At 44.8% G+C, this 12,408-nt stretch overlaps 1 protein-coding gene across 3 annotated transcripts; it reads left to right on the forward strand.

Annotated features, from left to right (window-relative positions):
* Positions 1-244: 244 nt before the first annotated feature.
* Positions 245-8,759, forward strand: LOC120659841. Of its 3 annotated transcripts, none has more exons than XM_039938094.1 (16): positions 245-569; positions 878-1,024; positions 1,284-1,327; positions 1,762-1,799; positions 2,531-2,621; positions 3,342-3,447; positions 3,532-3,602; positions 4,197-4,266; positions 4,713-4,775; positions 5,583-5,654; positions 5,729-5,830; positions 5,942-6,016; positions 7,009-7,131; positions 7,492-7,608; positions 7,942-7,998; positions 8,372-8,759. In XM_039938094.1, the coding sequence occupies exons 1-16, from the start codon at positions 543-545 to the stop codon at positions 8,429-8,431; spliced, it is 1,263 nt and encodes a 420-aa protein (XP_039794028.1). In that variant the 5' UTR covers positions 245-542; the 3' UTR covers positions 8,432-8,759. The 3 variants fall into 3 exon arrangements, with proteins under 3 accessions (XP_039794028.1, XP_039794026.1, XP_039794027.1); XM_039938092.1 differs by having other exon boundaries at positions 395-569; positions 1,762-1,820; XM_039938093.1 differs by having other exon boundaries at positions 395-569; positions 1,762-1,765; positions 2,494-2,621.
* Positions 8,760-12,408: the final 3,649 nt, after the last annotated feature.

The raw sequence follows: 12,408 nt of genomic DNA on the forward strand, positions 1-12,408 counted from the left end.
CCTGCCCGTGCAGCGCACTCTCCCATTGGCTCACCTGGCTGGGCTGGGCGGCCTGCCGTGCCGCTGGTTCTAGGCGTGCTGGCCGGCCGTGCCCCGATGGGCCGCGTCACCCGCCCCGGGCCGCTGGTGCTCTCCACGAGCTGGGCTGCCTCGACCAGGCAGGTGAGCCGCGCCGGCCTGCTAGCGTGCGCTGGCCTGGCGGCGCCCTCTCCTCTCGCCCGCCGGCCTCGGCTCAGCACGCACAGCGCCGCCGCTGCGGCTGGGCCTGGCTGCGCCTCCGGCAAAGCAGTCGAGAGCCGCGATGCGCGAGCCGAGCTGACACAGTTGGATCACGAATTCACAATGGACGGCTGGATAAACGATGGCCGGACAAACGGCGGGCGAAAGCTGCGCTCGTGCGGCGCTCCAACCGCTTCCTGATTTCCTCCAGTTCCATTATCCGCTTGCCGGCTCAATTTTTTCGCAGGGTGAGAGAAAAAAAAAAGAAAGAATACTCCGCTTCCGGTTGCCCAACGACGCCGGCGCCCTTGCGCAGCGCGCCGATGGGCGCCGCCGGTCTCCCGGCACTGGTATCCGAACCCTCCTCTCTTCTTCCTTCCCGCCAGGCTTATTTTTGTTTCGTTTGTTTTACAAGTAGCAGGTCTATTTTTCTCCTTGTTTTTTTTTCTTTCCTTTTTTGAGATTAGAATGCGAGCCTTCTCGTGTAATGGAGGGGCACAAGTTTTTATTCTGATCATGATTAGATGTCGTAAGGATTATATTGCGTATAAACTTAGGAATGAATTGTTGTTTTCTCAAGCCTTTCGATTTTGGATTTTCCGTACTTTATTGATGCGATAAGCACGTCACTGAACATCACAATATGACTACATTGCAGGGATGGGCGCAACAGTTTAGACATAGTGCTGATATCAAAATATTTGGTTCAAATATGGCTCTCCATGGAACCCACAAGGCATTCAGTTTTCAATGCTTTGCTGCCAATGGGCGTGGCTTTGGCGCGGATTCGACTAACAAGAGAAAAGTAGGCAGCTTCAATGCTACATTTCCCTCCCTATTTCCTTCCATCTGCAGCATACTACACGCCTGACAAGCACTAGTTTGAGAGCAAAGACAGAAATGAAACCATCTTCCAACACTACTAGAGAGTAGAGATTCTTAATCCCGTTAAATTTCAGTGATGAAGTTGTACATCTTGTCCAGTAATTAGGAAGGCCAACTTGCATTGTATCTGAAGGAATTGGAGTCTCTGATGGTCTGTTATGCCTTCTCTTTTCTCCCAGATTAAAAGCAAGAGGAGGCCAAAAGATGTTGTGGTGGAACCAAGGTAACTCACCTTGGGCATTCTATTATAGGATTTATTTTCTTCGCATTAGAAACAAAGTCTATTCTTATCAGGAACTTTATGGTTTGATGATTAGCACATTATTTTCTTTTCAGAAAAAATGTGTCTTATATTTTGCTACAGCTCAGATGGTTATGTGATAGATAAGTGAATCATGCATCTAGATCCAGAATTTTTATTTTTTTGTTTAATGGTATTAGTATTTAATTTTTTGGTTATAGTCTGTTGTTCGAATCCTCTGACTAAGGAAGGATTTGAGAAACTTGCTGATCAAATCCGTTTGCTCGAAGCGTGGAACTAATGATGTTACTTGCTCATATATTTTTTTAGAACTTTAAAGTAGTGCTATGTTGTTTTTTTATACACATATAACATTATTTATTTCATTAGTTATCAAAACTTTTCTTTTTATGCAGCAAGGTAATATCTGGAACTCCAAAGAACATGGACCAATGTAAGTTGACTTCAATTTTCAGTTAACTTCATGTACTGCGGTACTTTAGTGTCCCTTGCTAATAAGTGCTCTTGCACACCTGCGCTTTTCTCTGCATTATCCTCGTGATGACTAAGTTTTTCCTGAAATTGCAAAAGTATTTGATCACTGACAAAAGTTCATTCAGGCTCTATCTTATCCGTCTTATTGGCCAGATCTAGACAGGATGATACAATTGTTGATTGACTCACTTGGATTATTCCCTTACTGTATTCTGCATTCATTGATCACGAGACCTTTTTTTTCCATTATCCTGAACCACTAAGTTGTAAGATCCTTTATATGTGTTGGTTTATCTCCCTTTTTTTTCATTTAGCTTATAGGAACAATGACTACAATCATCGTTGCTTGTTTTATCATGTGTTTGTATCTCATTGACTTAGGTTTAGTGTACTTGAATTCGCTAGTATTTCAGGCAAATGTTTCGCAAAGCTGTTGGTTATCCTTGATATTTTTTTATGTACCCATGTGCTGTGCATATGCATCTGTAAATGCAGCTCCACAAACATGGTAATTTACCGAAGGTCAGCCATTAAGATTTGAAACCGTGTTTCTGCTTTTAACTTTGATGTTTGGTAGACATGTCTAATTTTTGTTACCTTACCTATTTCCCCGTTTTCTCTATGCTGAACGCACCTAATTTTGCTTTTACCAGCTGTATTTCTCAATATGTGGTCACTCATTGTTCTTAGGGGTGCCAGAATTAAGAACTGGAAGTGAAAACAGATCTGGTAAACAAGTCATGGATAAGCAATTTCTGCAAAAAGTGGAAGCAGTTAGAAGGTAATAACATATATCATCAATCATTATGCTACATCCAGTGAAAACTTAAAAGAAGGTTCACTTGTCATAGGATTAAGTTCTAAAGCTAGAGTACTAGCTATTTTTAGAATATATAAGTACAAATATTTGCTCATTCAGTCATTCTTGATGGTTTATATATGGGACTCATAATGCTCATCTAATTTATTACAGATAATTTTGCTCTTTCTTGATATATATAAGTAGAAATGTTTCTGATTATTGACAATGTATAAATGGGACTCAGAACGCTTGGCTAATTTATTACAAAATATAAAATAATCATGTGAGGTATTTGCTTGATTTTCCACATTTAGCAACTCCCACTGTGGCATGCTGTGCTCTTGGATGTCTGACCTTTGTATTGTCAAGGCTTGGACTGCACCTGTTCCAGTTCTGCCTAGACGTCCATATGAATAATGCCTCTTTGTATCTTTGAGGTTCAATTGGAAACTTATTCAGTTTATATGACTTATTCAGAAACATTCCTTACTTGAAGGCATGTGTACATCAATGCAATTTGGATAATATATCTTAATTTGCATCATAGGTGCTAGCTTGTGATAATAGCTACACCCGTAGTTACTAAATAGGTGCTGAAAATGTATTGTTTGGTATAATGCATGTAAGCATTGTTCTACTCTAGCAGTTTCTGGTGTTCTCAGCTCGGTTGTTTGTGCTCTTTTTTTATGTTCTGTATAGGTCTGCACTTGAGAAAAAGAAAGCTGAAGAGAACAAAGATTATCAAGCTATTGATTATGATGCTCCAATTGAGTCTGATAAAAGCACAATTGGCTTTGGTACAAGGGTTAGTATTTGTTTTATGGACTTTCTCATGTTTCTTGTATTAATTAATCTTCAGATCATATGTTTATCAGAATTCTCTCAGTAGGTCGGAATTGGCGTTGCAGTTGTTGTCTTTGGACTAGTCTTCGCTTTTGGGGATTTCCTTCCTTATGGAAGGTAAATCTTCATCTACTACACAAATGGGCGACCAATAGTCTGTTCCTTCATCGCCGTTCTCTCCATAGCCTTTGCATTTCATATTAATTTTCTTATTTGTGCGGATAATGTTCTGCTACACATTTTCTATGCAGCAATTTTCACTTGCTAAAATAGTTCAATTCATTATATAGCTGGTGTTCTGTCCTTGTTGAATATCTTAGGGTGTTATTATAATATTCTGCTACACATTCAAGTCATGTTTCTTATTTGGTGAATGTTCTGAACAAGGATTATGAACCTGGGATGCTCTAATAAAAGTTTTCAAAATTGCAACTGAAGTCAAATTTCTGAACTTGAAAATTCGAAATTGTTGATTGAAAGCTCCAGCCTCAGTCTAATGTTTGACCTACTATTAAAACCTCAGTTGTTTTTTCTTTTAAAGTCAAAACTGGATGATTTGCATGAGGACAGAAAGGGAAGGGCAATGGTTCCTATGGGCTATGGCAACCAGCATGTGATTGTAGTAATGGAATAGAATATAGATACACATGTAAATAAATATTTTCTTGCGCATGTTGTGACTTCATGTAACTCCTATATTCCTCCTGTCAGTGTGAGCCCTAGCAAAGAAAGTGCAGTAGTTAAACAAAAGCTTTCTCAAGAGGAAGAAGCAAAATTTAAGGTAACCATTTTCCCCAAATATTGTAGGTTTCGTTTGTTTACTTGAATGTGAAAAAGGAAATACATTAATTAAAAGGTAATATCCATGAATATATAATATTTTCAATGATGGTGGTGTTTTATTTTTCTATCAGCTGTTCACCTGAACTATAATATTGTTCAGGTAAGATACCGCAGGGGACAAAATGATTAAACTCTAAATGACATATAGCTGAGTATCAAGGAGAATAGCATGAGTCTAGGGCTATTTAAAAGTCTGTACTGTCGCCCCTTAAGTTCTCAGGTATTGCACTATTTCTGAATGTGCAGTACTGCTGTGTTTTGCTTCTGATGATATGATTGTTTTAGAGTTGAAGGACCAAAGAACTGTATTCCTTTGAATTGTTATTCCGTTTGCTTTTTGATAATTTGTTATCATATTATGATATTGTCAGTTTTTCTTACTAGAGTGAACTACAAGGTTTTGAAGCAACACTGAGCAAGTCAACTAATGACCCTACTGCTCTTGAGGTGAACTGTTATCCTTATGACTTATTGAATTGTAGTACTCCATAGTAGATAAATAGTTGTCATAGCCATTAAGATGTGAACAGAACACAGTTACTCAATGATTCGTTCATGTTCAGATTCTCTCTAATAGAACTGTTACTTTGATTCAATGAAGGGCATGGAAGATCATCTAATTCGTGATGCAATGGCATCAGGTTATAACTCAGCATGACTGCAAGTAGCAGTTGGGAATTGGGAGTGTGTGCCGGGGGTGGGGGGTGGGGGACATGGTTGTTACAACTCAGTTGCAGTAAGCTTTCGGGAGGTTCTTTCCTTCTGACAAGCGCATTCAACAATCCATGACTGCAAATTTCGCCACCTTCATAATAATTAACTATTTCATTTCTTTTCCCTTGTACACACAGGAGATCTACGTGTCATTGCAATAAAAAGATAGAAATATTTGTGACATCTGCCCTTCTAGATTTCACCATAAACTGCTCCATTTCACCTTGCACAACTTCAGCAAAGTCCGCAGAAAAACAATAACACTGATGCTTTGGAAGGTGCCAGCTGCCAGCTAGATGCGGGGTCCCCATTAAGAGCATTCTAGACACACAAATGGCTTGGGTGGTATCTAGAGCAGCATTGGTTTTTCTGGTTGAGATTAGTATGTCTGAAAGGAAATTTTCAGAATGACAGCATGCATTTGAATAAATTTTGATAACATCCATTTAAATACTTAATTTTTCTTGAGATTTTTTATTATTTAATTTCTACTTTTCTTGTTCCATCTTATGCATATTCATTTTTCATATGGCTGCACAGGGTGCGGCAGTATCATTGGTTGAACTAGGTGAGTATGAGAAGGCATCAATGTTTCTTGAGAAGCTAGTTAAGGTACACTAATTGTTCTCTCCTTGTTGTCATTTAGATAGTCTGTCAAGCTTATGAAATTATTTATCCTGATATAGGTAATCCCCGATAAAGCAGAAGCATACCGTTTATTAGGTGAAGTAAAGTTTGAGCTCAAGGATTATGAAGGGAGTTCGTCATCATACAGAAGCGCTTTATCTGTAAGTAAATCTGTATGCACTTGTATCCCATGCACTCTTGTTTTATAAATATATATACTGCTCCATTTTCAATAACACTTGGCTATTCTCGTACTATCATTTCTGAAACAGTCATCAGACAATATTGACTTTGAAGTTCTCCGTGGCCTGACAAATGCATTACTTGCTGCTAAGAAGCCAGATCAGGTTTGTAATTCTCTATTTAGCATCACAATAATTCTACAAAAACATTTCAATTTTCACCTTGTGGGACAGTTATTAGTGGACTACATATCCTTTGAAGCATTGACATGAAAATCTTTCTGTAATTACTAGTGAGTCAATAACTAGGCCTAAATAAATTATGTTGAGGAGATGCCTTGGTTAGAGCTGAAACTCAATTGTACCGCTTTACTATGGCCAAAATCCACTTTTCTATCTGGATCTGCAGTACCAGACATGTTACATTTACACTTATCACTATTGAAACTGGGTGAATAATCTCTTCTCCTGGCTTCTGATACAACTGGGTTCCTATCCTAAGTATTGATGGTTCTAGTCTTCTAGATTTCATCCAACAAATCATCCAGTAAAAATATAATGGACCACCAAGTCAGCTGCTAAGTATCAGTTTCTATCCCTTTTTTTTCCGCTGTGTTCCTTCTCCATTTGCTTCTTCCTCCGTCATCAACCTGCCTCAATATTGACACTGAAGCTCATGACATGTTGAGAGGGTACCTTACCGACAGTCTTGCAACACTACCAACCCGTCTGGCTATTTTTCGAGTTTCAGACACGTCCATTTCAGTGCCGCTTAGGATGAAAGCTGAATTTGACTGGGTGCAGTGTGCTGGGTCCTCATACGTGAGGGGCGTTGTCTGTTTCTGGCATTAAGGGTTGGTGTTGGAAATCTAACATTGGCAATAATTCAGGGGCTGTAAATAAATGCTCTCTGTGTGTACACTGCTTACAAGACATCTTTCTAACCTATGACAAGAATATTTTAATATAGTAAGCTTCAGATTGGAACACTAAAGCTCAACCTATTGTTTTCTCAATACTTCTATTATCTGTTCAGAAAAATAACTCTACTGAATGATTATAGTTCTGCAAATTTCAATTCTAGTTTGATTGATTACTTCAATCAAAAAAAACATATGCCATTTTCCATAAATTAATACATGCCCAAATTTCTGAAGGCAGTTGATATAATTCTGTCATGCCGTCAAAAATTGAATGAAAAGAGTCAAACACGACTTGCTGATTTGGAGGCTGCAAATGACAATGGTGTCCAGAAGCCTCAAGATATTGACCCCATCCAAGTAAGTGTTTTCTGGTAGCATAGTATGTTCTCTTATCACCTATGCTTTCATTAAAAAAAAAAAAAACTAGCCAAACCCTTGTGTATTGCAACGGAAAACCAAACTCATGTATGACACCATAATTTTTGACTGATGTTAGACAAAAGGATTTGTTTCTTAACTTTTTCATGTGAGTGTTTATGTGTTAGATCAGTCACAAGGTCAGAATGCTTGTTTACTGTGTAATCCTTGTGACTACAGTGTGATTTGTGTAATTGATGTACAGGAGAACTTACACTTTAGTCAGTATGAGTTGTGTAATTGATATTTAATAGGGGAACTTACACTTAACTGCAATGTTCTTTTCAAATTCTATCACAGGTTGACTTGCTTTTAGGGAAGGCTTATTCTGACTGGGGCCATATCAGTGACGCTGTTTCCGTCTACGATAAATTGATCAATGAACATCCTGAAGACTTCCGTGGTTATTTAGCGAAGGTATTGATAAAATTGCTAGGGGATTTATGCTATATCTAGGAGTTTGAGTAAATCTTTTTAGCACAGTAACGATCGAAGGTCAGGAATGATCTTAATTATCCCAATAGATTTGAATGCTAATCTATAACCAAATTTAGCAAAATGAATATGTATCTAAATCTAATGCAAACCTTGAGTCAGCTCTTGGATTTGAGTACTTTAGTTTTGCAGTACTGTCTTCTTCACAGATTATTGTTTCTGTTACAAACCAATGCCAAGCAAAGACCATATTGATATCAGTGAAATTCTTATACACCAAGCAATTATAACTGTTCTGTTGTTATCCATTTGTAGGGAATTATACTGAAGGAAAATGGTAAATCAGGTGATGCAGAAAGAATGTTTATTCAGGTACAATTTTCCTTCGTGGTATGACATCGAGAATTCTTTACAATACTAGATGTAGTTCTATCATATTTTGTCAGTAGAAAGAATGATATCTATCAAGGATAGGGATCAACATGTTTGGTTATGGTCCTGCAACTGCAAGGCCATAGGCCGACTGTACCTTTGTATGCCACCAAAGGCTGTTTGGATAGGCGATCTTGATCCAAATCCATAAGACTTGGTCAACTAGAATTAAATCCAAAAAATCCGAAAGCATTCTCCACCTTATCCAAACTGGCTATAAGGTGTAAAAGTGAGCTGGGATGGATATAAAAGGGAACAGTCAATAGAATCAAATGTCTTGGTATTGCAATGTATGACTTGACCTTCCATGCAGGCGAAATTCTTTGCCCCAGAGGCAGCAAAGGCGCTAATTGATCGCTATGCACAAAGATAGTCGAGGAGATGTTTAATGGGCTGTTTTGGATCATCCAGGTTATTCCGTCCATTTCTAGGCGCAGATGTAAGAAATTCCGAGTAATTTTACCCACTGTGCCAATCTGTAGATATTGGCATGGACGACCAGCAGCATGTTAGGAACTTCTTGTATCATAGCAATGTCAATTGTCAAAGGAACCTGTGACATTCTGTATCGTGCTATTGCTTTGTATGATGAAACAAAAGGACTACAAAAACTTGGATAAACATTTACAAACGTTGGAACAAATTAAGTTCCTGCGCTCAATTATATGGAAGATGGTATGCTCCTGTGCACTCACCTGAAACCTGATCGTGTAGTGATTTTTACATCGTCTTGCCTTGAATAGTAACCAGGTGCATGTACTTTTTACGGTTGCTGTTTAACTGCAGCTGCGTACCCTGTACAAGGTAACAGATTCCAGTCGCAACAAGCGTGTGAGCAGTATTATTTGTGCTTCTGTGCTATTGTTTCTGAAATTTACTAATTCCCTCGCCCTTTCAATTCCTTTTTCACTCCAAAGACTGCCCGGCCTCCTCTCCTTGCTTATTTTTCTTGATTCAAGCTTGAACACAGCATCTTTTCTCCCATTCTTTCTGCCTTGCAAAGTGAACACCCTGCTGGCTTGGGAAAACACTTGAAAAAAAAAGGAGGTACGCACATTGCATCGCCCCACATGTTGGTGTATATGTGTTTGGCCCATCTAGAGGTCAATGTATAGACTATTATATAGCCCACCCTTCTAGGGTTTGGAGAAATACAATGAAGATAATTCTCTAGCATTGTATCAGCTTAGGTTAGCCTCTCTCTCTTCCTCTCACCTGCCGCCGCCGCCATGGCTAGCCGGCCGCCGGCGCTAACCCCCTCCAGCCTCTCCTCCTCTCCTGCTACTGCGGCCGCTACCGGCACGTGCGGCCCCTGGCGGCCCGCCGCCACCCTTGCGGCTGCAGCGGGCGCGCCGCCGCCTCTGCTCGCCCCTGCGGGCGCGGATCCGCCGCCGCCGCCGCCTCTGCCCGCCCCCGCTGCTCCTCCTCTCGGTCTGGGCACGGGGGGCGCGGCCGCCGCCGCCGCTGGGGGCGGGGGGGAGTGGGTGCTGGCGCGGGCACTGCCGCCGCCGCTGCTGCTGCAGCCGCCATGGCCGCGGGTGCGGGGGGCGCGGCCGTTGTCCCTCCTCCCTGGCACGGGCTGGGTATGCCCCCCGTGGACGCGCCGTTCGCCGCCGCCACCTTCCGCGGGATGCCGGCCCTCGTCACCGGAGCTACTCCGGCCGACGCCACTCTGGCCGCGGCCCTCCTTGCCGCCAAGTCCGAGGCTGCGGCGGCTCAGGAGCGGGTCCGCATGGCTGCCATCGCCTGGGAGCACGAGCGCACCGCGGCCGATGCTCTTGCTCGCCGGGTCGCCGAGGCGGAGCACTACGTCCTCCTCTCCTCCGGCCAGCAGCCCGTCGTCTTCTTTGCCGAACACGCCGCCTCTTCTTCTCACCAGGCTCCGCCCTCAAGTTCTGGACCCCGGCCCGACCCGACTGATCCCATGGTCGCCCAGCTTCACCTCCATGCCGCCGGTGTCCAAAACATCAAGGCCCTGGTCTCCGTCCTCCTCGACCCTACTTCCTCCTCCTACGAGCGCTGGCGGGTCCAGGTCCTTCTCGCCCTCCGCCGCTACGCCCTCGACGACCACGTCCTCCTCGACACGCTAGTCGAGGCGCGGGACGTGGTGTGGCTGCGCCTCGACAGTGTCGCCATGTCATGAATCTTTGGGACCATCTCCCTAGATCTGCAGGACATCGTCAGGACTCACGGCGGCACCGCACGACAGGCCTGGCTGGCGCTCGAGGGGCAGTTCCTCGGCAACGCTGAGTTCTGCGCTCTCCAGCTCGACGCGTCCTTCCGCACCTTCGAGCAGGAGGACCTCTCCGTTGGTGAGTTCTGTAGGAAGATGAAGGGCATGGCTGATGCTCTTCACGACCTCGGGTGCCCAGTGCCCAACCGGGTCTTGGTGCTCAATGTCCTGCGGGGTCTCAACTCCACCTATGACCACCTGCGGACATGGATCACCCGCCAGAGGCCCTTTCCCTCATTCCTGTAGGTCTGGGACGACCTCGTTCTCGAGGAGATCACCAGGGGTCCCGTGACCGGCTCGTCCTCGTCCTCTGCCACCGCGCTCGTGGCTGCTCCACCGGCTTCCTCCGTCTCACCAGCCACCTCCCTCCTTGGTGCTCCTCCCACCGGGCAAACCGGGGGTGGGGCGTGCAGGACGTCGTCGGTGAGGGGGACGTGGTGGTGGTGGTACTGGTGGCTCTGCTTCTGGTGGCGCTAGTACGGTGGTTCTGGTGGGGGTCGTCGGGGCACGCCGACTCCGGCTCCAGGTCCTTCTCCTGCCCTGCCCCTGGAGGTACGCCCTGGCCATCTTTCAACAACCCATGGTCAGGGCGCATCTCGATGTGGCCGTTCCCGGGTTAGGAGGGACTCTCGCCCACAGCAGCCGGCGGCCATGTTCACCGGTGCTGCTCCCCTGTTCGCGCCGTCCTGGACTCTACCCGCTCAGCCCAGCCAACCACCGACCTAGCTGGGGGGTGGGACCAGGCCGCGATGGCGCAATCCTTCAGCACCATGGGGCTGACACCGCCGGTCAGCACTGAGTGGATCGCCGACTCGGGTGCCTTCTTCCACACCACCCCAGATGCCAGTATTCTCTCTTCTGTCCGACCCCCACATCCCTCGTGTCCTTCTTCCATCATGGTTGGTGATGGGTCCTATCTTCCTGTCACCACTGTGGGTTCTGCTCCTGGTTCTTTCCGTCTCCCCAATGTTCTTGTTGCTCCTCAGATGATTCATAATCTTCTTTCCATTCGCCAGTTTACTGCTGACAACTCTTGTTCCATCGAATTTGACTCCTCTAGTCTTACTGTGAAGGATTCGGCTTTTCGGCGTCCGCTTCTCTGATGTGACAGCTCGGGGCCCCTTTACACCCTTCGTATTCCTGCTTCCGCTGCTTTGCCTTCGACTTCCTCTTCGTTTGCTGCCTTTGCCGCGACGCCGTCTTCTACCACCTGGCACCGCTGGCTTGGTCACCCCGGCCGCGATGTTTTGGCTCAGCTTAGTCGTAGTACCGATGTTTCTTGTACTAGGGCTCCTGCTGAGCACCTCTGTCATGCGTGCCAGCTTGGTCGTCATGTTAGACTTCCTTTTTTCTTTTTCTTCTTCGCATGCGACGCATGCCTTTGATCTTGTTCATTGTGACATGTGGACTTCTCCTGTACCCAGCATTTCTGGTTATAAATACTATCTAGTGGTGGTTAATGATTTCTCTCATTACTCTTGGATTTTTTCTTTGTGCGCCAAGTCTGAGACCTTTCCCACCCTCCTCCACTTCTTTGCCTGGGTGTCCACTCAGTTCGGCCTCACCATTAAGGTCATCCAGTGTGACAACGGGCGTGAGTTCGACAACTCCACCTCCCGTTCTTTCTTCCTCTCTCGGGGTGTTCAGCTGCGCATGTCTTGTCCGTATACCTCTCCTCAGAACGGCAAGGCTGAGCGGATGATTCGCACGACGAATGATGTCATGCGCACCTTTTTGATCCAGGCCTCTCTGCCTCCCCGCTTCTGGGCTGAGAGTCTCCACACTACCACCTAGTTGCTTAACTGCCTTCCGTCCACAGCTTCTCCTGCTCCCACTCCACACCATGCTTTTTTCGGTACCCCTCCCAGCTACGACCACCTTTGTGTCTTCGGGTGTGCATGTTATCCTAACATCTCCGCTACTGCTCCTCACAAGTTGGCACCCCGCTTGACTCGTTGTGTGTTTCTTGGTTACTCCCCTGACCACAAGGAGTAGTGATGCTTTGACCTCACCTCTCACCGGGTCCTCATCTCCCGACACGTTATGTTTGACGAGTCGGATTTCCCCTACTCTACCTCCTCTACACCTTCCCCTGACCCCGAGTTGGAGTCCCTATT

Source organism: Panicum virgatum, chromosome 2N (genome assembly GCF_016808335.1).
Source record: "Panicum virgatum strain AP13 chromosome 2N, P.virgatum_v5, whole genome shotgun sequence".
Lineage (NCBI taxonomy): Eukaryota > Viridiplantae > Streptophyta > Magnoliopsida > Poales > Poaceae > Panicum > Panicum virgatum.

Excerpts from the sequence above, each read along its gene's own strand:
- LOC120659841 (XM_039938092.1), top strand. The coding sequence starts at position 543 with ATGGGCGCCGCCGGTCTCCCGGCACTG. Across the intron at positions 3,603-4,196 it reads GATTTCCTTCCTTATGGAAG|TGTGAGCCCTAGCAAAGAAA; the intron begins GTAAATCTTCAT and ends TCCTCCTGTCAG. Across the intron at positions 7,609-7,941 it reads TCCGTGGTTATTTAGCGAAG|GGAATTATACTGAAGGAAAA; the intron begins GTATTGATAAAA and ends ATCCATTTGTAG.